General features: G+C 35.2%; 1 protein-coding gene across 1 annotated transcript in view; it reads right to left on the bottom strand.

Moving 5' to 3' along the window:
* The window catches only part of DNTT (DNA nucleotidylexotransferase), an 88,657-nt gene that overhangs the window by 54,983 nt on the left and 7,112 nt on the right, over positions 1 to 26,562 (bottom strand). The window contains exons 3-7 of the mRNA XM_027908988.1: positions 23,282 to 23,398; positions 12,788 to 12,958; positions 11,450 to 11,521; positions 8,588 to 8,711; positions 7,125 to 7,257 (exon numbers count right to left, since the gene is read on the bottom strand). Of these exons, the coding sequence (XP_027764789.1) occupies positions 7,125 to 7,257; positions 8,588 to 8,711; positions 11,450 to 11,521; positions 12,788 to 12,958; positions 23,282 to 23,398 (617 nt within the window). The remainder of the gene's footprint in view (positions 1 to 7,124; positions 7,258 to 8,587; positions 8,712 to 11,449; positions 11,522 to 12,787; positions 12,959 to 23,281; positions 23,399 to 26,562) is intronic.

Raw genomic sequence — 26,562 nt, forward strand, 5'->3', positions numbered from 1 at the left:
ATGGCCATTAAAATTTAATTTGACTTAGTGAAGCCATTAACATTTTGGTTTTATGCAGTGGCAAGCATTTTAAAAAGTTTTCCATATAATTCCAAACCCTAGAACTGTCAAACAGCTGACTCTTATGTGTCAAAAATGATTGAAAGTGACATTAAAAGGCAAACCAGGAAAAAAAGCAAAACAAGAAAACTTCTTTGGATACCATTATTAGCTGTCATTCTTTCTTCATATATACAGCATCTTCTATTCACTGCACATTTTGTTTTTTATTTTAACATTGAATATCAGATTTGGACATCAAATTAACAAGATGTGAACTGCAAAGAAATAATCTATTTTAAAGACTATACCCTATCTTACTTCTAGTGGTGTACTTGCAGTATGCTGCTTTGCCACTATGAGTTTGCCTTTGCAATTTGAAAATGTTAATGCCAGTACCCCTTATAATCTGTATAATGACAAAGCAGTCATCAGTGAAGTAATTTTAAATTTTTTCATCAGTTTCAAACAAAAGCAAGAATTAAAATGATAACAAATCTGATCATGTATCAGGACAAAACTAAAATTTTGGATTGAGTGCCTGACAAGGAATAGAAACTCCTACTTTTTGTTTTCATTCTCATTTTTTTCCAATTCAGTTAGGGGAAAAGAAAAAAAGCTAATACAGGAGACTCTAACGGTCCCAAAATAATACAACCTGAGATTTCATATCTTGCTTTATAACATTACTTGTATTGCACTGGCTTACTTCCTAGTAGTCATCATCAGTCTTGATATGAAACAGAAAATACTTAACACCGTAGAGATTCTTGCAAATACATTCCAGGAGATGTAGGGGGTTCATGGAGGTTATCAGGAAAACTGTAAGGCTAAGCCAGGGAGTTTTCTGGCTCTGCATGTACAGTGGAAAACTTCTGGCTTCACAGAAATCATCAGCATTGCCACCTGCACTCTGGGCCCATCACTCAAACTAGTTTTAGAGATAAGAGAGGTATATAGCTTAACAGCACCCCTCAAACGAGCTGAAAAACCTGTGGAAATGGTAGAGCACTTCTACTCTAGTACTCTAGTACTTCGAGTAGGGCATGTAAAAAAATCTCAAATCAACAAGTTTTCTAAAGGCTTTGAAAGAAAGTACTCAATTATTTTGTGGATTCTTACAAAGTTCTTTTTGTCCCTAGCTCCCAGATACCTTATTCATCAGCTTCTACTTCATGATTCATCAGGGCTAATAATAGATGAAATGAGTGGAAAAATAATCAAAGCTCTAATGACAAAAGGAAGTATCCGAATTACTCCAATAGATTATCTTCTAAATTGACTTGGCTAGCTATTAATTTGATTTTCTCCTTTCCCAACTTAATTTTTAATGGGTTGAAGAAAATTAAAAACAGAAACTAGTGATGATCTCTGTTCTTTGCCAGTTGCAGTGAGTTTAACTTCAGTCACAGAATATTTTTACTCACAGCATCCCAGTACCTCAAGGTCAAACATCTTTAAATTTAGGGAGTTTGGTAGGGCAATGCTGTGTTACTAAGTTTTAAAACCAACCAGATCAGATTAAAACATATCCAGATTAAAAGCCTCATCCAAAGTGGACTACAGTTTATCAGAGAAAAAGCCATGCTCGCAAATGAGAGCGAAGAAGTCTCTCCAGTTTGCTGCTGGAATAATTGCTAGATTATTTCAGGATCTGTTTAAATTAGTGTGTGCAAACTACCATATCAGCTCAAACATTCAGTGAGCAGCCTGCCTATACAGATATCTCTTATAGCAGATTTCTCCGTGACAAAATGAAATAGCAGTAGAGAAAAAGATATACTTCTCATAACACCAGTGAAAGAAAGTGAGCAGAAATTACAGTTTTAGAACTTAAATAGCTGGGTACAGTTTATATCTTCCCTTACTACTGGGGTTTTCTGGAGTAAAAAATCCCCATAGAAATAACTCTATCTAAGAACAGTGTAAATGCAAAGGCATACTCTAACAACAAAGTGTAAGTAGAATCTCTTTTTAGGAATTTGTCTGAAAACTTAATGAAGGAATCTTTTGATAAATTAAGTATATTAGTTTATCAAGCCTGGCACTATTTTAATCCTAGATCTGCAGAGAAAGAAAACAATTTGTGTAATAGGACTTCAAATACATTTACTTCGACAACCTAAAAATATTTATGACATGTCAGATGTTCTGGTCTCTCCCTTAGGACACCTACAGTCTCCTAAAAACACTGTATAGGAGTATCCATGATGAAAAGGTCAAATAGATCCTCTTATTAGGATCAGAACTTCTGTTCAAGTGTTGTATGATTTATCCAGAAGTTCAGAGACCACAGGACAAGCTCGGTTAAATAAAACACCAAGTCTTGAGTAAATACCAAAAGCTTGGGAATTATAATATTCTTCATACACTCAAACTTACATTCTCTCATTTATGTGCCAACACAGTTGGATAAATGTGATTCCATGTGCCATATAGAAGTTGCATCTCTGAAGCAAAGGTGCCACAATAACACTGTTTATTTACCAGTGCATGAACCTGCAAAATAATCTCTCAAAATGTTTCTTTATCCCAGCTGTTTCATTTTACTTTATCTCCAAGACAAAAATGAGGGATATTTTTAAATTATCATCTTGGTACAGAACAGGAAAGACCAGAGTTCTGTCCCATGTCATTCCTTTAAGCATTCCTTTGCCTTGTAGGAAATGTCACTGCACACAGGAAAGAAGCTTTTGCACTGTAATATACAAAAGCATGGCAGTGGTGCCTGACAAACACACTGACCCTGTCCTTTGCTCCCTTCATTGCTTTTCTATTAACAATTCTTATCTACAAATGTTACAGTGTCAAACCCTGATTTCCAAAAGATAATATAAAATTTAAGAAAGAAGATAGCGATCTATCAATCAATTAGGCTCATGTTAGAACAGAATTAGTAATGAGAGTTTGAGACAAAAAATTCCCTGAAGACTGATGCAGCACAGAGGAATTAGCCTCCCACCAAGATAAATAATAGACAAGAGGCATTAGTTATTCTGCACGATATATTGCCCAAGACACTTGGATAACTTCTTCAGAACTGTAATAAGAGAAATTACCTAAAACAAAGTGTCTCCTTAGTCTACTTAACTCTATCTTAAGGCAAAGACAGAAGCGAATAAAAGTATGTCTAGGTAAATATTATTTGATAAACTCAGAAGTGAAATCATAATACCAAGAGGATGCCTAGATATTTTTCTAAAAAATAAGTGCCTATTGAAGATATAGTAATATAAAATACTCTCATTACTGCATGTAATTCTTATTCCAGATCCTTTTCTGAATTTCTCCAGTGAAATTTGAGGGTTTTGGGTGAATGTATTGAGATATGAACGTTCAGTAAAGAGACTAAATCCATAAACTTCATATAGTATATAATCCTCCAAGCATTTTTGCTCTTAGGAAGCCCTCAGCTTAGATCACCTCTTGTGGCAAACCCAAATAGCAGCAGCTAAATCAAATTAGCTAAAACCCAGGGTTTTAGAAAACTTAGTGATAATGCTTCAGTGCAAGACAACTTTTTCTTGAAGTTACTCTGAAGCCATATATTAGTAGGGAACTACAGGAAAAAGGAGAAAATTCCTCCAGTTTTGCTGCTATGAAACCTATTGTGAAGTTCTTTGTCTAGTTGTCATTACTAACAATCCTACAACAACGCTAATATTATTAATAGCATGAACACACTGCTAATAGGAATCAAATTTTCGGTAACATGCAGTGATATACAGAAGATGACATAATGCTATTACTATGGAAAAATCGTTAATTCTCTTCATAGTATAAAATAACTTTTTTAATAATCAGGAAAAAAAGTTGTCAGGTCTACCATTTAACTCTTCTTTAAAAGTGATAACACACTTTAGCCTCAATTATACTCCTCACTCCTGCCTTGGATATAGCCGAGACAAACACAGTAATCAGGGATGTTGCATGCTGGAATAAAGTTTCTTTTCTCCCTATCCCAGGGCTTCTGTTTAACTGAATGGTGGAAGGGAAACTTTACCCTTAGTGGCTTTTGCAACTTGTAATATGAGGTGCTCTTCCCCATGTCGGAATTTGTCTTATTAACTTAAATTTCAAAATAAGAAAGGCTGAGCACTGAAAATAATGCCACACCAATTCAAACACCATGGCAAATTCAGTCTTTCTGATAACATTGTCCATGGTATGATTTATATTGCATTATCAGCATATTCAGTACTTCCTTGTCTGCAGTCAAGCTGACACCCTCCATAGATAGACAATGAAATACATTCCACACCACATGGGTGTGATTTATCTATTTCATAACAATTGCTCTATTTCTGTATTTTCATGCATTTCAGTGTTGTAATTTCTGTTTCAAAATGACCCAGATAAATGTTGGAAAAGGATGGAAAAACAAGAAAAAGAAAAAATTCTCGCAACCTCTTATATGAAAATATACTAACTGAAACTCCAGGAGTATGTTTTACAGGTAGTTAGCTAATGGTTCCTGTAGAAAAGCAGCAAGGGATAAACTCATGCAGACTTCATTAATTTATTAATTCCTGCTCCTGAATGATTTCAAATTAGAAAGATAGGGAATGGCTGCCATCACAACCCTTCTATTTTTTACAAGGCAAATAAAAAAAGCCATACAGAAGACTAAAGATGAAAGCTAAATCAAACCAAAAAAAAGTCTATGAACAAGTTTGCTGGGATTTAAAAACAAACAAACACAAACAAAAAAACCCCTAATATTTACTTGAATTTTATACTATTCTTTCTAATTTTGATTAAAATAATTTCTACATCATCTGATTTCGTGACATTTCCGAAATTTAAAGGAAAAAGTCTACTTTCATTAAATATATCCAGCCACCTGTGTGCTTATTAGGTTTGGGAAAAAGAATGTAACTTCCCTCTTCTCTATCCCATTGAATCTCCATGGCTGTAGATCACCATGGAAGTTCTGCTCCTTGTAATTCATCCAGTCCTCGTGCATAGTAAAGTAAGTTTATGAGACTCCTGACTTTCAACTTTCTGGTCAAATGCAGAAGAAAACAATCAACTGCCAAACTTTATCCAAGTTATGAAACAGGTATACAAAGCAAGACAAGCCGGGATCCTGGTGAATTAATATATTATTCAGAGCAATCAGGAGCTATTTTTTCCTCTTATGTTAGTAGTGTACAGGGTGCAGCATGAGGGAAGCAAGTTGTTTGACTTAGCAAATTGGTCTATTTCTTTTATTAAAATATTTATGTAATTATGAACGGATTAAATAATAATTTGTTAACTGAAAACTGAGTGCTACTTAGCTTACATATACCTCTGGCTGAAGAACACTGCCACCATAAGAGACAGGCAAAAAAGAACAAATGTAAATCACCTCTACTGCAGTTCAGCAATTAAAATACAGGTGTCTGGTAAAGATATCCCAATCCATCAGGTTTTCTACAAATCCTACACCATAGCATTTATGTTCCATGGGTTAGTAAAATATCATTTAGGACTGGCGTACTGAAACTCAGTTTAATATATTCCTGCACATTTAAAGGCATTCAACTGGTACACAGAATTACTCACTAGGCATAATTAGATATACTTAGATATACTTAAATCATGAAGAAACTAGGAGTTTTCAGCATTATAATCTGTAAGTCTCTCATCTAGACATGTTACACACAGATACCTTGTGTTCAAGGTCCCTGAATGATTCACATTGGTGCAAAGAGGTTGTCATCACACGCCTCTTAAACAAAGGTTTAGGGAATGATGACACTTGAGGTTTTGAATAAAAATTTGATCTTTTTCTTATACCTCTGGTCAGGGTTCATACTTAAGCCTAATGCTTCTGGTTGACCACACTGTTACACAGAAATTATGTAGCTGGAGGCTGCAAATGTTCTCACAATAAACATGGGATATATGAGGAATAATTATAAATATCATAAGATGGCACAAAGATTATAGAAACACTCAGCACAATCTTTGTGCATGTATATAGAAATTATATAAGGTTTTAATTTAGGTTGGACTAAGTCTATGCAAACCTATCCAGGCTCACAATACTTAATCACACATGTGATATATTAATTGTTAACATTCTTGTCTTTCGCTCTCATTCCATTTTTTAGTTGCATAAGGGTTACAGAACTGTGCATTTTGAGTTCTAAGAGAATAAGTATTTTTGAAAGATATTTTTATTTTTAAAATATAGGCAGAGTTTTACAAAGTAACAAACTAAGCAGCAACAGATTTAAGGTGCTGAGTAGGGATTTCTGCGTTATGAATGACATGTACTACAAGAAGGACATAATTGGGGCCTGAGTACAGAGCAAGGAAACCAGAACTCCTGAAGATTATTCCCAGTCTCAATGCTTTGCTGTGTGGCCTTAAGAAAGCTCTCAAGTAAGGGCTGAAAGAACGAATCATGGATGTTCTGAGCAACAGTTTCAGGTTTGGTTTTACAAGACCAAAAGCTTTAGGAACAAAAATCAGCCAGGAAAGAAATTCTGAGATCATTCCATCCATACAGAGGTTAGTGTATATTTGGTTTAGTCACTGCTTTATGGTCATTTTAGTAAGTGTTTATTCTAAAGTATACCTCTAACATTACAAACTGCCTCAGCACATTTCAAACTCATGTGACTTAAGATCTCTTGGAAAAAAAACAACCCCCTCCTCCCTCAAAAAAAACAAACCAAAACAAAAAATCCAAGACTGCCTTAAGCCTATTGTATCTTCCCTTCAAGCATGGCCTAACAATAGTCTCAACCTCAAGAATTTAGATCCAGGGAAAGAGAAAAAAAGATACCCAGGTACAGTACATGATCTAAACATCATTTTTCTATCAAGTTGTTCTTAGATTTTGCTCTAACAAACCAATCATTCATAGTAACAAAACACAGCAATCTGAGAATGTCACAGAACTGCCCTCTGGTTTGAAAAACAAGCAAGCAAACAACAAACCCAGGGGGAAAAAAAAAAACAAAACAACAAAACTTGAAAACAAACTCTGATACCTTCCCACCAAGCTTCTTTGATTTTTCCAATACACAATGTCTCTTTTTCATGTACCTGAATAAAACAGCAAAGCAACCCTATTTGTTTTCACTCACCTCCTGAAACCACCTGTTATGGTAACTAAAGCATCTGGTAGAAAGGTAGATACGGTATTCTTGACAATCAAGGTTACTGCATCTGCTTCTGCCTTAGATACACAGCTAACAAGGTCCTCATAGTAGAGAAACCCTGGAAATCAAAAGCAAAAAGTGCTGATCACTCCACGGAACTATCAAAATCTACACTGCATTATGCAAAGCCCTTGTGAATAGCCGTCTATCATCAAGAAGTCAAACCACACAATTCATACCATGGGCAAGGGAACCCTATCTAATGGCAAGAACTAAGAAATGCTCCATCATGACCCTGAAGTTACAGGTTTGTTTAATGATATGTTGTGGGAAGAAACAAATTTTGATCCAGCCTCTTCAGGTTTTCCTTCCTCCCCACCATTCCTGAATTCAGTCTCTGTGATCTCTCCTGGGTGTGAGGGATCACAGGCCAGAAACAACCTCTCCCTTCCCTCATCATTGCCTTTAGAGTTTACATATATTTTTGTCATTATTATTTGTCAGGTCATTTGTCAATATAGCAGTGACAATAATTGCTCCACTTTCTGAGAATCTGAATATTTACAAGTTATTCTGGACTTCCCTACCAGCTCCCATCAATGGCATTTTTGAATGCACTGCTTTAAAAGGCAGCCTTCCCAAAATTAAGGTGTTCTACCCAAGTACAGGCTCAGAAGTATGTGAAATATTCCACCTATCTTATTTTTGATCACAGAATTTGTGTTGCAATAGTCCAGTTCTGCAGACTGTTTCATGTTTAGATACGATACATAAAAGAAAAAAGAACAAAGGGACACGAATGTAGTAAAGTTGATCGAAGGGATTCTGAGATGATGTAAACCACATGAATTTAATGCAAAAATAAAGTTACATTATTATAATTTCATGTTATATAATTTTTTCTTAGGTGAATTAATGTCTTTGTTTAAATGAATTTCTTTATTTAGGGAAACAGCACAAACACAAAAAATCTATGGGGAAGCAACACTATTCATGTGACCACATTCAGCATTTTAAAGCTCAGACGTGCTAGGATTATAGAAAGAATTTTATAAGTATTTTATTACAAATCTTGATTTATCACTGAAGTACAGCTGTCTTGAAGGAGACAGGTATCCTCTGAAAAGCAGTTTTGGGCTTTCCGGAACTTTTTCATTTTTTTTTATTTTTTTCCAATTTTCACAACCTGTGCAATAATAAACCATTAATAGTTTTGTGTATGAGAGATTTCATTTGGTATCTGTGCAAGCAATTTAAAAGTATGCATATTCCTATGTTTTCAATGACACCATTTTTAATCAGCAGCTCTGTTAAACCTAATAATTCAGTATTCACAAGACCCTGCAGCAAGAAAACAGATGTATAAATAAACTTTGTCTCCTCCTGTGATTCTGTTAACAAGTTCTTCGAGCACTGACATAGAAATTTTTGTGACACTTTCACCTTACCTGCTTTCTGCATTTTGGACAGCTTGAGGCTCTTGTCAGCTTTTAACTCTTCCACTGTTCGCAAACCCATTCTGAACCATTTCTCAGATGTCTTCACTCCCACTCCAAAGACTGAAGTAAATTGCTAAAATCAGTACAAAAACACATATTTCAGTGTTGTTTTCTAAAGGAGCAGTGAATTAATAATAAGTAGGTAACAAGAAGGTTTCACAAGGAAAATAATGGGCATAGTTAATCCTACAATGATGATCTATAACAGTGTAATGCAAACATAGAGATTCAGCTTCCCTTCTTTGCATAGCTACACTGAACAGAGAACTGGTTTTATACGTGCAGAATTCCCAGTTAAGTGAAATTAAACAAGAATACAGTAGTAGTCCAGCACTTTCCAGCCTAAACCATTCCATGATTCTTACATTGCATTTTATAAGATATATGTTGTAGGTCACTACAAATATTGTTTTCCAAAAGGGGATTCCATTTCAAGTAAAAATTAACTTTTGTTTTCTTGCATATTGCAAATAGCCTTATAATTTTCAGTCCTCACACAAGCCAAGCTAAGTTCCTATATATCTTATTTGGAGTACATATGTCACTATTTTGCTTATTGGGGAAAAAAAAAAACAAAAACAAAACCAAAATAAAACAAAACAAAAATGCCCAAAGCTTTTGTGTGGTTGTATTCCATTTATTCTAAAGTAAATTTGTACACTAAATTATTCCCCACAAAAGGATGTAAAGCAAAAATGTCACAGTTGTAAGTGTTATTCAGTGGATCAATATCGCAGATGAACAGTGATGTAAAAGCAAGAGGGGAACCTTTCATGCTTGCCTGAAAGCACATTCTTTATGTTCAGTTTGTCAATACTGAAGCTCTGCATAGTTTCTTTGTACTTTTATGGAATTCAATGAGTAGCTGTGTAAGACACAAATAACTGCAGTTTTCCATTGAATCTATAACCTCTGAATTCCAAGCATGTTAGCTTTAGTTTGTGTTCTTCTAAAGAAATTAATTCTTCGGAAATAATTAAGATAAAGCAAAGAGAAAAATTAAAATAATGGATAATGTTAAATAGGAATAACTCTACATTTTGTCTATAATGGATGAAATTACCTATTCTTTGTCTGAATCATAGGTGCTTATGAAAGAATGTGGTTTTTTTAATACTTAGATTGCTATCTTTTAATGTTTTTGCTAATGCTAGAAGATTTTCAAAAGGGTCTATTACTGGGTTTTAAATGATTCTAAGAGACTTAATTAATGCTGGGATAGAGAACTAAAGAAAATGGATTCTATGCCACTGTTCAAATTTTTCGGGGAAAAAAAAAAACAACAAAACACTGCATTTTTTTCTTACCATACAAAGATCCATTATTATTTGGTATATTTATAGATGTCAATTGAGAGGTGCTGCCAGCAGTGCAGCACAAGTAGCAGGTAGCCCATTTCTCCAATTGTGTATGCAGCCACTGCTTTTTTTCAGCTCGTGAAATAATTACATTTATTACATTAATTACATATAATAATATATGTAAACTCATTCTCTGCAGCATCCCCTTCCATAAGGAGGCAAACTGACCATGTCAATTCAAGTATCCTACATCTAAACACAGACTATAATTTAATTCAGTCATTTGATAACTATAGTCCTGGGGCCAGCAGTGATCTTTTAAGTCATGATGAGTGATGCAGCAGTCACCATGACCATGCTGAACAGTAAAATCTAGGAATTCACTAATATGAGATTCTTCTTGGCTTCCTTAGAAACGCATAAAAATTGGTGGAAGCAAGTGGTTACAACCAATTTAGCCAAAATGTCAAGACATATGCTTGGCCGATAAGTTTGTTGTCATTTTGCATGTGAAACAACACATAAAGAGTATTTGAGATAATTTTTCCCCTGATAGGTTTTATTCTAATCTCCAAGAGATTAGAACCCCAAAATATCAGATTTAATAGCTGATCCTCAATCATGCAATAGTGCAATCATGAATTAATAAGCAAGTCTGGTTCATGAATCCTGCTATACATGTGAATCTACACCTCTCTTCTGAATATTGCTAGAGATTCATCAGCAACTGTCCCTGGACATCAGTTCATACCTGTATCGCAGGTCAGAGAGAATGGAAGAGCCTTGTGATAGCTGAAGTAAAAGTAAGTAATGCATGGGAGAGTTAAACAGTTTCATTTGATTTACTCTCTGTTTTAATTTTTTCTGATGACAGAAACAGTGTTTTTACAGAGACTAAAACTGCAGATAAAATTGAAAAATATATTTGTTCATATATATAGTTTATATATTTCCAGTGGAGAATTCAGTGAACATTTCAGAAATGGGAACTGCAATATTTATGTGGTTTAGATTCCCTGCAACTGTGGAGTAGTGTGACTATGACTCTACAATCTGCCTAAGACAGAAATATCTCCAGTCCTCTTCCTTCTGCCTCACACCAAAGAGAATTATAATAGATTTGAGTCATCTTCTTCACCTGGTATTTTCTTAATGCCAGAATAAGATGTTGTAGTGTCAAAATTATAATCAACTGAGGCAGAAATAAACCAAACATTCCATTAAACTTACAGCAAAGACTATGCATTACATTAGCTTTCAGGAAAAGGGGATGGTTTAGTTCAAGCTTAAGAGCAACTACATATGCATCACGTTAATTAAAAACAGAAAATGATTTCACCATTATTCCTCACTCTATCAATTTCTCGATCACCTTTTCTTTTTATTTAAGACCTTTCTTTCTTTGCACTTGATATCAATTGTTCCTTTATAATAAAATCGATGGTTATGTCTAAGTTTTACTAGAGGGAGGGAAATTTTAAACTATAGCAACAAAACTCAAAGGATTTACCTTAAAAGCCTTGTATCGCTCATCATTTAACACTTCTTTAACTCTAGAACTCTCTCCTTCTTCAATAATCTCCTAAACAAAGAAAAATGTTACTTACACAAAATAAATTTGAAGAAACAATTGTAAAATCTTACCATAGTGATAAGACTTAGTAAAACAATCTAAAAACAAGTTTTATCAATCTGTACAAACATGAAAATAACCTTTAGCAAACATATTGTTTTACTTCACTGGGATCAAATTCTGGAATCTTTTTAAAGACAGAAAATTACTGAAGGATAAAGGAGAAACTTGAACCACAGAATAAATTTCACAGTACTTATTTACTCATAAATTTACTCAAGGATGAAGTAGAAACTGGGACCATGGAATACATTTCACAGTCCTTATTTACTCATAAATTCACAGCCAGATAGCAGTTATTTATCATAAACTATCAATGACTGGTCCTGAAAATTAGATTTCATTATTTGGTTCAGTTTATTTCTCCTAAAAGCATTTTAAGAACAAACATTTTTTTTTTTTGAGTGTACAGTTCTTCTAGTCTTTCTGATAAAAACTAAAACCAAAACAAACATAAAACCCCATCAGTATAACCCCAATAAATCACCTTATTTTCTGTGGGATCATAATTGAATTCCCAGCCCCCAGCTAGTAGGTACAAAAAGCACTTCAGAGGCTACATTCTTAACTGGTGGATGAGGCAAACAAGGAGCACAACACTCAGCAATGACCCCTCCAGACAGCTGAGACCCTCTGAGCAGCTGCCTGCTGGAATAACAGCACCCAAGATGTAGGGTCCTGAAAAGGCTAAGAAGTAAAGAAAAATGTAGGGAATACTCCAAGTTCCAAGGAGAGTGTAAAGTTCATCCATCACCTGGATAAAAGGCTTTGCTACAACTATTTATAACTTGCTATAGCAAGGTAGGACTTAACATTAAAGTACTGAAATATTTAGAAGTTTTGCAAAAATAGTATTTCTAATAAAGCATTCAGGTGAGCAAAGGGCAGTAGTCACATGAGCAAAACTGTTAACAGTTAACCTGTTGCATCCAAATCAGTGTGAGCCTTTAAAAATTACATGTAAATTTGATACTGCACTATTTAAGACTATTTAATCACTAGTTACCTTTGTTCCTAAGGGTGGGGATACCATGGCAGAACCTCATATTATTACAAAAGATTTCCAGAAATCATTCCATTCTTAGTAACAAGGATAATACATCCATATTACAGGAAATACAGAAGGTTGTTTACATACACACAGATACCAGTGCTGCTCCTCTAAATGTAGATCTGTAAAAGAATCAACTGACAGATAATTCAGACGTACATTACCTCAATGACATCTCTGACTTGGTCTCCTATGCAGGGCAACCCTTGTATATCTTTCATTCGGGTTACTGGAAATGGAAGATATTTCAGCAAAGAAGCTGCCCTCAGAAATTCCAGGCAGAATATTTCATTTTCTTTGAACTCATAATTTTCGGCCATTATCTCAAAGGCATCCTGGGGTGGGGGCAGGTAGAGAAAGAAAAATTAAAGTCTAAAAAAAGCTGAAAATATTCAGTATACTCCTTAGAGAGGTTACTTTGTATTCTAATTCAAGAATTACTTCTTGACACTAGCATGAAAAGAGAAAGTTCATTTAAAAAAATAAAAAACCCAGTCTAATTTTCTAACCACTTGAAATTTTCCAGGAATCATAAAAATTTTATTTTAGAGACAAATGCAAGAAAATATTTTGACCTGTAACAAACTTGAAAATATTTTGTGAGATATTCTTTCTGTATTTTGGGAAGATCTTATTAAATCAATGTGAAATAGAGCCATAATTTTTAGAATTATGCTCAACCATAAATAATCCAGCAGGCCAGTATGTGACATCTGCACTTTCAGACACAACCAAATAGGAGTCTGTGGCAATACTGGAAGCCATCACCTTCTTTTTGAACGTGTAGCCATGCTTCTATTTAGTAATTTAGGAAGCAAACAGTCTTTTTCCTCATTTTTCAGATGTATAACCCATTCAAATAGAAACACATTTTCTTTATGGTTCTTCAGCTGTCCAAGGTTTGGTTTATTTGACATTGCACTCAAAAATACCTGGAGAATGCCTACATAAATTTTTTATTTTAAACTATCCATATGCAATTTATGCAGCTTTGAGGTCTATCTTATATATATATATATCCATCTATCTATCTTGATAGCAGCAATTTTTAGAAATGAAATGCAGGGAACAGACCACCCAGTGGTGTAGAGGCATTTTTTTTGCTGTTGTTTCCAATTGTAGGATACAAGAGAGAACAAATGCTGCAAAATAAGTTTGTGAATAACCTAAGAACTTACAAAGGTTTGTAGCTGATCAACAGCTGGAAATCCACGTTCTTATTGAAACTTTTCACAAACACCAAAAATTTTCAAGTCTGCAAAATTAAGTGGTTCCTTCAGAAATGTTTAAAAGTGTTCCAGAAGAGATTTTCACTGTTCAGAACATTTACCTAAAACGTATCCCACGTTTGGCTGTTCAGGGTGCTTTTGTGCATGACTCAAATGGCCGAGGGCAGGTTAAGTACAGCCCAGGAACAAGCCCAGCCTTGCAAAGCGCCTGCACTGCACTGCAAACTGCACTCCTGCCACAGACCCCAGTTCCTACTCTTCAGGCAGGCTCTCAAGAGCAGCTGGCAAATCCCAGCCTTGTGTTCCACTATATCAGTTGCTGCTCATCCTTCCTGTTTTCCACCTTACTCCTGTTTCCTCTGTGACCCACAAGGCATCACAAAAAAAGCCCCCGAAGAAGTGGCTGTCAGTTTGCATCTGCCCACAATTACCACCTCACAGAGCTGTAGCCCGACTGCATGTTCAGAAATGCTTTTGGAATGAGTAACACCCTGTGATACAGACAGCAAGAGACAGCAAAGGGCTTACCAGAGCAATGACTACAGTGGATAGTAGGAAGGAGTAAGATTAAACTTCTTTTTCCTGCCCTCAGTGTTTATGGGATCATTGTTCATGTTCAGCCTCAAATTTCATTTAATTTGCAATGAATATATAATTTGTATAAAGAATAATAATTTTAGATTTTGCTCTGATTTTTATTTTAGCATTACTGTGCTTCACGGTCAAAAATAAAGCCAAGTAAAAACCAGCAGGCCTTGTACATCCTAAATGCTACATGTGTAATATCTCCAGGTGAGTCTGTCTCCAGCCCACTAACTGATGTGACAGCAAATCCAGTGAAGTCAACTCTTTATTACATCTGTGGAATAGAGAATGGCATCTGTCACCTTGCATCGAAGCAATATTGCCTGATTTAAACAACAAGATTTTACTTTAGCTACCATAATTTACATTGTTAAAACAGAACAACTTCTTGAAATTAAATGCACTTTTCACATATTACATTTCATTGTTTGGTCAGTTCCAGAAAAATAGACCATCTGACATGATGAGTTGTTTAGATAATAAACATTATAGTCTCATGGAAGCAAAATGAAGGTTTTACTCAAAATCTTCAAGAAAACATTGCCTTTACTGACCCTAGATTTGCAAAAACTGCCCTCTTAAAAAAATAAAAATGAGATCTTACTGGGTTTGACAGTATCTCTCTAGAAGAAACAGGTACCTTAGCTGAACAAAACCACTTTCCTTTTATTTATCTGCACTAATATGTTAAAGTGTATAAAAATAATCAGGGCTTGCTGCAGATAATTTGCTTTATTCTGTATCACCAGCATAACTTCACTGCTTGATCTAAGAATCAGTCACCTGATGTCTGTCTCACTGGAAGAATCCTTCCTTCAGCTGCATATTTATTTATCAGCTACCCTGATTAGTAAGGGCTGTGCAATGCCATTTTCATAACATTTTATCAAAGACTCCATGATAAAGACAGCTGTTTAGCAACATGCTTGATCTGTAAGTTTTGACTACTATTCACATTCAACTAGCCCTTGGGTATAGGGAATCAAAGGGGAGAGGAGAGAGTGCTCCTTTGCGGGGAGGGGAAAAAACAACATTAAAACCCAACCAAAACAAACACACAAAAAACCAAAAACAAAAAAACAACAACAACAAAAAACAATCTGAAAAACAATCTATTAGAAAAATAATACACAAACCTTAGCTTCCTAACAGCTGTATTTAAGCTCTTACAGTGGCTAATTGTTGGATTTATTCGACTGCTATTCTTTTTTCCACGTTTAAGATTTTTATTTACTTGACAGATTATGTTGTACAGAATTACATACTTTTTGGTAAGAGACAGGTGCATGTTATAGTTTCCATTTAGAAAGAGAACTAATGCAGGAAAATGTGAAACTACCAGTCTGAGGTCATGAGCAATATGGATTCATCCCAGTATTTATATGGGAAAAAAAAAAAACAAAACAGAGCATAGAGAGTACTGCAAAGCAAATGGGAAAATATATTTTACAAGTGGGGTGACAGGAGTCAGATGTTTCCTCTGCTATGGGGTTTTTTGGATCTTCTACCTAGTTCTTACTATTTTTATTCTTTATCAGCTTCAAAAATTCTTTCTTACTATGCAGTAGAAGATGCTAATTTTTGCTCCAAGTAAGATTTACTGCCCCACTTACAAAATTACAATTACTTTTGCTTTCTTTTTCTCGCTTTATAATCTGTACACATGAATACTCAAGAAAGTAAGTTTTGGCAAGAGATTTCCTACTCCTGTTAGCACTAACAGCATTAATCAGAGGCAGAACTAAAAAGACATAATTGCTACCTTCTTGTTAAAATAGTCTCTACTGATAAGATTGGCAGAAAATAGTTCTCAAAAGTAGCTGCTCAGCAGTTTGTATTAATGGCAGAGACTGGCAAAGTCACGCTCTTGATTAGGATGCTCAAAAAGTCTGGGTATATTTTTTTCTCACTCCCTACAGGCAGCCTCTCACATGCACATCTAAACAGTGTTCTACACTGAATAATCAGCCACTGTGATAAATGTGTCTGCATATACCAGCACCACTGCTGCTGTAGAGAGGTATTAGTCCCTTCCTACTAGCAGGAGGGCAGTTTTCAGAAAAGCTGTGTCACCATCACTACTGAAAAAGACAATCTCGTGTAGCAGTTTCCTCAGAGGTTGTTGATAGTCAACAAGAAATTATAATCAAAGCATTTTTATGATTCTAGTTAGCATTTTTCAGTGTTTTTCTGCCTTTGTGAAGCTCATTAAGCTGCTTAAAATAAACAATTAAAGATTATTGAATATTCATTATTTGCTGTACAAAAAAAAAAAAAATTGCCTGCAAATGCTGCAACTAGTTACAGATCTTTTTAAATAAAACTGCTTCTGACATTCTTTTTGATAAAGTTTTCTTTTATTTTTTTAAGAAAGCAATTGGAATTGCTGGAACAATACAGCAATACAGTTGGAACAGTACAGCTCACTATCAGCAATAGTCCATAGGGAAAAACACATAAAACTCTTATATTAGCTATGAAAAATCCTGCAATCTAGTAGATCTCCGGTGAAGTTTTCTTACATAGACATAAAAAGGAAAAATTACTGACCCTTCCTTTAATATAAACCTATGTATTTCTTACATTAAGCACTTTGCCATCACTTTATCAATCAGATTAAGGTTAAGATTTCCTGTTTAAAAAGTACCAGTTAAAAGGAAACTAAATTTCTAGACTTTTACAGCACATGGGATTTTCATAATCTTCAGGGTATTCTGCAGGGTCTGTTCTAATTCAGTGTGATAGTTGGGCTACATTTCACTTCTTGAGTTATTGCAAATTTTACTTCTGTTCCTGAAATTGTGGAATTTATGTACATGAGTCTTGGACTATGGAAAAATCTGGGGGTTAAATGGACTTCCAGATGATTGTGAGTCAGATCCAAAAGTACACAAAGATTTTGTTGAGCGGTGTTAAAAATAAGGAAGATGATAGATATAGAGACACAGAAATTTTGAAGCCCATTTCAAAATGAAATAAAATGTCATTAACAATGCAAAGCTACCATAAGCATTCACACATGTAAAAATGCACAGCAAAATACCATAAATGCGAAAAATTAAAGAAGTGGAACCAATACAAAGAGCAAGATTCTCAACTGATATATGAGAATGATTTTGGGAAAAATAATTCATAATCCATAAGGCTATGGTGGTTTCTGTCATTTCAATAGCTGACCCAGTAACATTCAGTATGAATATCAGAGAAAAAGACACGCAGAAAAGCAAAAGATACTCGTGGTCCCACGCTATGCTTCATCCTATCCTGCTCATTTCAACAAGACTGCCAGAGCAGTTCCATTGCTATTTGCAAAATAGTCTTCAAAAAACTCAGTTTAAGACTCTGCTAGAAAAAAAGTCACCAGTATTACCATACCAAAAAACATATTTTAAATCTAATCTGTTTTGTAAAGAAATCATTACAATTCCATGGACAGGGCACTTGTCCTATTCCCATGCCTACATTCAACTCCTCTGCTGCGAGACTTTGGAAAGCTGTTCACACCTCCCTGCCATTGCTTCTCGTTATCTTTTATTCACTGCCTATTAAAACTGTGAACACTCCAGGGCTTGAACCGTCTTTTACAAAGTGCTTGTACTGCATCTCTTATAAAAAAGGCTCCTATTTCACTTGAGACTGTAAACACTACTGTAGCACAAATAAAAAAACCATGAACATACCATGGTATGGGTAAATTTAATTCACCAAAGAGCTAAACAGCAAAGTGTGATTAAAAAAAAAGAAAAAACCTTCAAGATACCTCTTTGAAAGATGATTATACTCAGAAAAGCAATTTGAGTTAAATTGCTTTCCCTCTCACTAACTGTTTTCTACTCAAAGTTTATTTAGTAAATTATAAATCCAAAGGATGGGTCCTAGTTCTCATAACATCAGTGTCACCAGTGTTTGATGCCTATTCAAAACTGAACAAAGTTTTAGAATGCCCCTTTCATTCAAAAAATTTTCTTCTCTCTTTCCCCAGTGTAAATCCTTACTTTGTGTTTCAGTGGGAAGATATATACAGCATGTGAACATGTTTTGGATAGACCAACAGAGAGAAGAAATACATTCAGGTGCTTATTTCAAGAAGAATTAAGCAGTTTGAACCAACCTGTAGCCTCGACTAAACTGACTTTCAGCCAAAGGAAATAGTTCATTTTTTGTTCAGTCTGATTTTTTTTTTATCTGAACTGAAAAGCCCAATACTTGCCCAGATCCAAAGACTTCAACATGTTATCTTACACAGCTGGAAAAACACAGAAGCTGAGAGAATAATGTAATAGCATAATGTGCACGATCTCAGGGTCTATGCATTATTAGAAATAAATATGTTATTAGAAATAAATATGTTAGATCCAGTTGCTCCTCCTATTAACCAATAATATCAGGTTCATTCCTTAAATCAGAGTGGAACTCATGAGAAGTTCCCATATTTTTCCACATAATGTAAAAGAAAACAATACAATTGTGATAAAAGATCTGCTGACACAGCACAAAAATGCAGTTAGAGTGTTAATCACGTAACAATGCCCTAAATGAAAAACATAGTGTGATAAGAAATATAAAACATCTATTACACACATACAAGAAAGCAACACAGACTTCACATACACATAAAAATCTGGATTGCTGAAAGGTACAGCTGTATTTATACTCTGTCTGTATTTTAGGGAGCACCCTCCCACTTACCTTAAAAATCAGAAGAGAAATTTACTCCTAGGACCAAACTATCAGTTAATTTTGAATAGGTATACTCTTTGTATACATTTAGGAAATTGTGATTTTGAGGTGCAGTCTGGAGAATTTTTAATGAAGTAACCTATGTCAGTAAGACACTACATGTTATTAAAAGTATCCATTCAGTTAGTGGTTTTCTACTGCACAGCTCCCAAGTTCATTATAAAGCTAAAGTTGAGGTTCTTCTGAGGTCTGTTTTAAAATGTAATAATAATAATTTCTTGAGCCACTGGCATAACTGATACATGTTTCTGTAGATAGAAAAGAAAAAAAAATTTAAAAGGAATATTTTTTTGTCTGACAGAGTAGAAAAGAAGCCAGGCGTCTTTCCCATGCTAAACATCCACATTCTCATTACCATGAGTAACAGCCAAAGCAAAGTAACATTCAGTAGCATTAGCAATAAGCCTCAGAATCACAGAACCATTTGCCTCTGACTTAATTAGTTTCTTCTGTAAGAATTAAATTGTATTTTCCCCACAAAGAATGTCTTTCTGAGTTTTATTACAGTCTGGTATTAATATTCAAATCCAACAACCCCTCTCAGGCACAGTAGAATGACTCCTTTCATTTTAGCACAGGAAAACACAATGCAGCCCCCAAGTGTAAATTTTCAGTAGCAGAGGGAGCCTAGCTCCAAATGAGCCAGAGAATAATATTGTAACATTATATTCCATAATAACATTAATGTTTAAGACAAACATAAAGGAAACATGCTAAGGTACAGACTCCACTGAAAGAATTTGCTCTTTTGTTTTGCAGCTTTACCCGTCTGAACAGCTACAGTTCACCTGCAGAGTCAGGTTTATGCATTGGGGTGCATTCCTGGAACACCCAAATCAATAAAGCCCATGGCAGTGATTCTCATCCTACACACCATGAGGCCACAGCTCACGATGCACAGTGACCCAAACACAGCACAAAGCCCAAGGCTGAAGCAGTTGGGTTTCTACTCCGTGAACTGACACACAGTGCTGCTGTCTCCTCCTAGGCACACAATTTGACGCACTTACTCCATTCCTCACACAACAAGCCCTAACACTCAATAGTTTATGAAAAATAATCTGGTTAGGATTTGCCCCATACTGAACATAATAATGAAATCTTGACATCTGCACAGTTTTTGCCAACCCTTCTGTGACTTCTTCCATGGTATAAAACCAGTTTTTTGCAACTTTTGGCAAGTTATTTTCTGGCTATTACAACAGAAAGGAAACATGAGAGAGTAGAACACAGGCACTGCACATTGTTTATTAATTCACCACATTTTCCTCATGAGCTCTCACCAAAACTCCACTATTTTGTTTTAATAAGTGGTCTTTCAAGGGGAAATATATGCAGGACTCAAGACTAAAAATATCACTAATTATCAATTTCTACAGAAATCAAGTGCCCAAAAGTGCCTCTTCCAGAAGTAAGCACATCCAAATCCTTGAACACATAGCATTGCCTACCAGTGACTGCTCCAGTGTAACAACTCCACTTCCTCTAACACAACTACTACTTACTTGAAAGAGGACATTGATACAGTGTATCAAGGCAAAGTCCAAGAGTTCATCCAAGAATGCATAAGCAAATAATAGCTTTGTACCCTTATTACAGTCAAGATCAGAAAGTAATTTTGTCAAGATAACTGAAAAACAGAAAATCTGTAAGAAAAGGGAACAACCTTGGCTCACAAAAAAAGATATTATACTAAAATACTACCATCAACGCATAACTCAAGATGGTTTGGACCCAATTTTCAGAATGTATGGTATTGAGCCAGGGAAAATCTGTCATTTAATGGTTGGTTGCCCACAGCATGCACAAGTGAATTATGCCAATGCTTCAGCGCATTTCCTAAGTGCTTGCACTGAAAAGTCTGTTGGAACACTTTTATTTGAGAACATGAATTACAGGTTTAATATAAGTCCGACTAAACAACAGCGAATCTAAAAATCAGGCTCCTGTGACATTAGGCAGACTAACTGGAAGGCCTGCAGGGGAGTGGGCCAGGACTGGCAGTCCATAAACACCCAGGCCCTTCAGTTGTCATTGCAAGCTTTGGTTGTGAGGGACAAGAGAAACAGCCCTAAGGAGTTCCATTATAACTCTCAAGATGCAGATGTTAGGCAGACTCATAGGCATTATCAACTTGCCCAGTTGCACCTCCAGAAATAAAATACAGCATGAACTCAGAACAGTTGCTGTCAAACTATGAAGATGAAAAACTGACACCTTGGTTGCTACAAAACCTAATTCCTACCCAGACTCAGAAATGTTTGACAGAAGGGAGTCTCAGTGCTCCAGTCATCAAACAGCCCTGCTTCTAACGTGTTCAGCTAAATTAATTTATCAAATCCAAGTTGTACTCTTACATTAAGACCGCTGCAATGATAAACCTGGAAGTAATTTAGGGACTGTGTCTATGAAACACACATATAACAGAAACCACTCAAAATGCACATGCTCACAATGGTGATGATAATTAAAAATCAACAACATTGTGCCTTCTAGGGCAACCATTTTGCTTTGCCATTATCCATCCTAATTACTTTTAATTTTTTTACCTTCAGAATGTCTGACAAAATGTTGTAATAGAGAAAATTCAATAAAGAGCCAGACTCCCATATTCCACTGTTTTCAGGAAGCGCAGAACTAAGACACTTAATTCCTTTTTCTTCAAGAAGGTTGGTATTTTACATAACCTTTTGGTCATACTATGTTTGGTCTGACATTTTCCCCTACAGAAGCTTGTATTTGATCTTCATAAACAGTGGAAAAGAATGACTGCTTTGAAGAGGTTAAATGGTAACATTCGCAACCTTGTTTTTCTAACAGGAGGTGGGGCACAACAGCCGTTCATGGGAAGCAGTTTGGGAAATGTTAGAATCATTGGAGTTGGAAGGGATCTCAAGAGGTCTCTAGCCCAACCTCAGGCTCAAAAGCTCAATCATCTTGCTCAAAAAGGGACTTTTATTAAATAAGCAAAGAGTTTATCATATTTCAGTACTATAAACAGTATGATACAATTGATATAATTGATGATTATTTCAAAGCAACACTACAAGGCAAATTTTAAGTTGTTTAATTTTTAACTGTGCATTCCCAAATAATTTTGGAGTTGCTTGTAGGTTTATCTTTAGTTCTGAATTCTCAGAGATTCTAGTATTTACACTGTAGATGCTTTTTATTCACAAATAACTGGTATCCATTGCTTTTCATATGGATCTTACAAATAATATTTACTTGCAAGATTTGTGTGTATTTATAGTCAGACACACAGTAGAAACCTAAAAATTATAAATAATATTAATTAATAAGAAAATAAATAATAAAACATTAGAAAAAATGAGGAAGTGTTTAATGTTATAGTTGAAACATATGTATATAAATATGCCAGATGTATCCAGACTACACTACATTAGAGTCTCTGACAAATGTTTCCTATTGCATAGTGGTCACAGAATATCTCGAGCCAGCCAAGAGGAGCCATTAGGCACAATAAAATTTAAGAGGAATTTAGACCAGAGGACTCAGGCTCTTCATACCCACTGAAATGTGTAGTGTTACGAGCACTAACCAGAATATAAGACAGCCTCCAAGATTTGTATTTAACTAGACAATTCAAGGGGGGGAGGGGTCATGCTAAAGTAATTAACATGCAATCTGTTTTCATAACTACAGAACTGAAAATCTAAAATTTAGAATCATACTTTGAAGAACGAAACACCTGAGCAAACTGGAAGACAGCATAGCAATTGTGAAGTATCCTGGACTGACCTAAATCAAGGTTTTGCTTATTATCACTTTTAACTTGTCAAACAAGACTGTGATGAAAGGTTAAAAGACATATTCAGATTACTGCTCTATCATTTGTTTTAAAAATTCATGTGTTTACAAGCTATTAGTGTATTTACAGATCCACTGTGTTAAGCCTTCAGCAATTAAGCTTGCACTCAATTTTAATTTAAGAATGGCAGATTTATAACTGTTTTTAATTGTTACTCTGCTGCCTGTTTACTCCCAAATTTGCAGAGGGCACCATAGAAAATACTGACGCAAGTACTATATTAATTATTTTACTTACACTGGCTTTTATTTCATGAATGGAAAAAGTATTACCGTGAATTTCTTGTTGTAGTTATTTAAAGTTGTCTTCCTCTGGCACGAATACTGAGATACTTTTCTTGCAATAACTGATGGCACTTCCAATTCTGGTGTATTTGAAGGAGGATGCTTCTAAAAAGGAAAAAAAAAAAGGGGGGGGTTGGTGACACACCTGTCAAATGGCTTGAAAATACAAAGAATACATTTCATGGGCCCAAAATATGTACTTTTAAAGAGAAGGCAAGTGAATAATAATGCTCCTACCATCTTCCTAGAAAAAACATTTGATTTCACATTGTCTGTACTGACAGTACTTTATCTAGTGGTTACTGGGATTTTTGATTTTCTGCAGTAAGCACTTAAAGGGAGTTTTCAACTGCACTGCCATTTAAAAAAAAAATTTTGTCTAAATGGTGTGTGTCTCTACTACTCTTACTATTGCAGTAAGACTGAAAAACTACAAAGCTTTAAGGCAGATAAGCTCAAAAGAACCAAAAATTTTCCTAGGAAACATTAGATTATTCAATATAAGATCAGGAATATTAGACCAAAGAGAAAAAAAAATTAAAAAAAGTAAATTCTCAAATAACTGACTTTTTCAGTCTGTAGCTAAATACAGCGGTGGAGGAAGAATGTTTATATGACTTGAAAATAGTGTTTTCTCCCCTCTTGCAGGTAAAATGATAAAAAACTTTTTTATTTGGATTTAATTCACTAAGCTAAATGTTCTATTTTGGGGTCATTTTAGAGTGAAGGAAACATTCATAAACAGCTACAGAAGAGTAATGTCCATTCTTTGCTCATTCAACAGACAGTGTTCACCTTACAACGTGTTTTTTCACCCAGTCAACTCCCATACACACTGATCCAATTCAGACATCACTTTTAGATGTTCACTGAAGCAAGGAAAAGAAGTCAGATCCCAAATCTCTAATGGGCATTACCTAATCATCAGGTAACCCACCTCTGAAGGATGGAAAAGGAATTCTCCTGAAAGAGAGGATACAGAGACGTAACCCCACTGGCAAAAGAGTGTTGAGCACGGGTCCTCTTCACGTGAGCGTTCTGATCATGTGAACATTTCCTGATCAGCGTTCTGATTAGGAAAAAGACAATCTTGCACTAGTTTTTCTGCCGCTTTATATACCCAATGCCTTTGCTTTCATTAAATATGCCAAATCTGAAATCCTACAGAAACACATGGTGTCCTCAGCATTTCTGGGTATTTTTTGCTATTTGTCATCTTATCTGAAAACTTTGGGCAGATCTATCAAAAATGTATTGCAGTGCATTATCCAAAGCCACAGGGAAAGGGTTCAACAACAACAATAAAAAATCACAAAGACACACAGAAGAAATTTTTGCCCCAATAATGGCGCGATGAGCCCTTTCTCCTTCATATCCAAAGATACAGACAAAAGGCTTGCAAACCAATAAACATGTGCCTTCACAACCAGACCCACACACACATATAATTTCATGCTAAATTGCCTTTGTATTTGAAACAGAGTAGTTAAATAACAGCATTCACACACACACAAAAGGCATTGCACAACTGAAGGAGCAGTGAATTATATGGTAGTTTTCATAATATACAATGAAAGAAATAAAGCCATTTTATGTGTAAAACCACTCTTGGGAATAACCAAAATGGGTTTCAGTCAGGATCAACAACACAACTCATCCACTTTTGCACGCATTCATGAATTATATTTTTAAATTGATTTTAAATCATATAAACTATGATTGATGAGTGCTAATATACTGCTTGAAATTACAGTGTCAGCTGCAAAGACAGTGAACAAACAGAATGTTACTGAATAGAATATATAATAAGCTGTTGTCTTCATTAGGACACAAAAGCACAAAGAACAAGAGCCCTACATGCAGCATTACCTGACATTGTGGATGAAAGCAAAATTAATGCAGAAAATTTATGCATTTAAGAGGGTGATAGACTGGGCATTAACATTGTCTTCCTGCCTTGGCAAAGATATTTGAGCTTTTTTTTTTTTTTTAATCAGTAGGAGTTTCACGTTTAACTAGAGGGACTTGATTATATATAACAACAGAAGAAACTTTGGACAGAAATCAACAGCAAAAACATCTATCAAACAGTAGGTACTACAGTCTCATTTTTAGGGAATGTTACGATGCCTGCATGAGAACCATAGAGATGATCTATCAGCAGTAGGACATGAGCAGGATTGATATTGCTTTTTGGTGGGAAAACCAGATGGGAAAAAATTGTTTGTACAGATTCTGGGACAAACCTAAAGTTCCGTCAAGAGCAATTACAGTGTAGAACAGTATTAGGAATCCTGGAAACTCACTGCATCAAAAATAATTCCTAATACTGAGAAGAAACAAATACATAGATGAGAAAAATATAAGCATTAAAATTCCTTTTTTTTTTTTTTGCAGATTACTACATGAAAATGAAATTATGGTACACTGCACAGGGGTAACCACTGGAAAGTTTCCGAATGTAGGCTACTTAATTACTAGAGCTAGTCTGAGTTTGTACCCCACATCCAGGCTGCAGTAACAGTGAATGTCACTTGCTACTCCTTCACAGTGACATTTTACACATGGCATAAGGAGGAAAATCAGCCTGTACCACTCACATCACTTTGTACAGCAGAGGGACTTCATTACAGAATTAATCTTGTAGGAGACTACTTTGCCCTTTGTCAAATTATTTTTTTAACACATAGAAATAACATTAACAAAAAAGTATAATGATATAGGGAAACAACAGAGAAAAATGAAGCAGCAGTGAATAAGGTGCACAGATACAAGCAGCCAGCAGCTTTGTAAAGTCCAGACAGCACTGATCAAATAATAAAGTCCGCTGATACCCAGCATTTTACAAAGAGGCAGTTTATAGGTTTCGTTTTATTTTCTGGGAAACTCTGACTGACAGTATGAAGGATCTCTTCCATTAGTTGCAGCCTCTCTCTTTCAGAAGAAAACAGAGTGAAAGGCCTCAGAAAATGTTAAATATGAGTTGCCTGACACATGATAAGATGAGGGATCAAAAGATGACACTTCCTTTTCCTAATGTGGAGGAAAATTTTTGTTCAAAGAAATAAATCTCTTTTGCTTTCTAGGAGGGAAAAAAAAGCAACAAAACACAAAAAGTAAACCAAACAAAAAGCCAAAACCAATCAAAACAACAACAACAACAAAACTAAGACCATAAACAAACTAAATAGCTATGAACTTTTGGGTTCTGACTGAGGAAAAGGTAGAAAAGGTGCAGCCACAGCACAGTTCTTAAGGTTGCTGAATGT

The sequence above is a fragment of the Empidonax traillii genome, unplaced genomic scaffold (genome assembly GCF_003031625.1).
Source record: "Empidonax traillii isolate 1590-97213 ecotype Southwest subspecies unplaced genomic scaffold, ASM303162v1 scaffold27:size3997909, whole genome shotgun sequence".
Classification (NCBI taxonomy): Eukaryota; Metazoa; Chordata; class Aves; order Passeriformes; family Tyrannidae; genus Empidonax; species Empidonax traillii.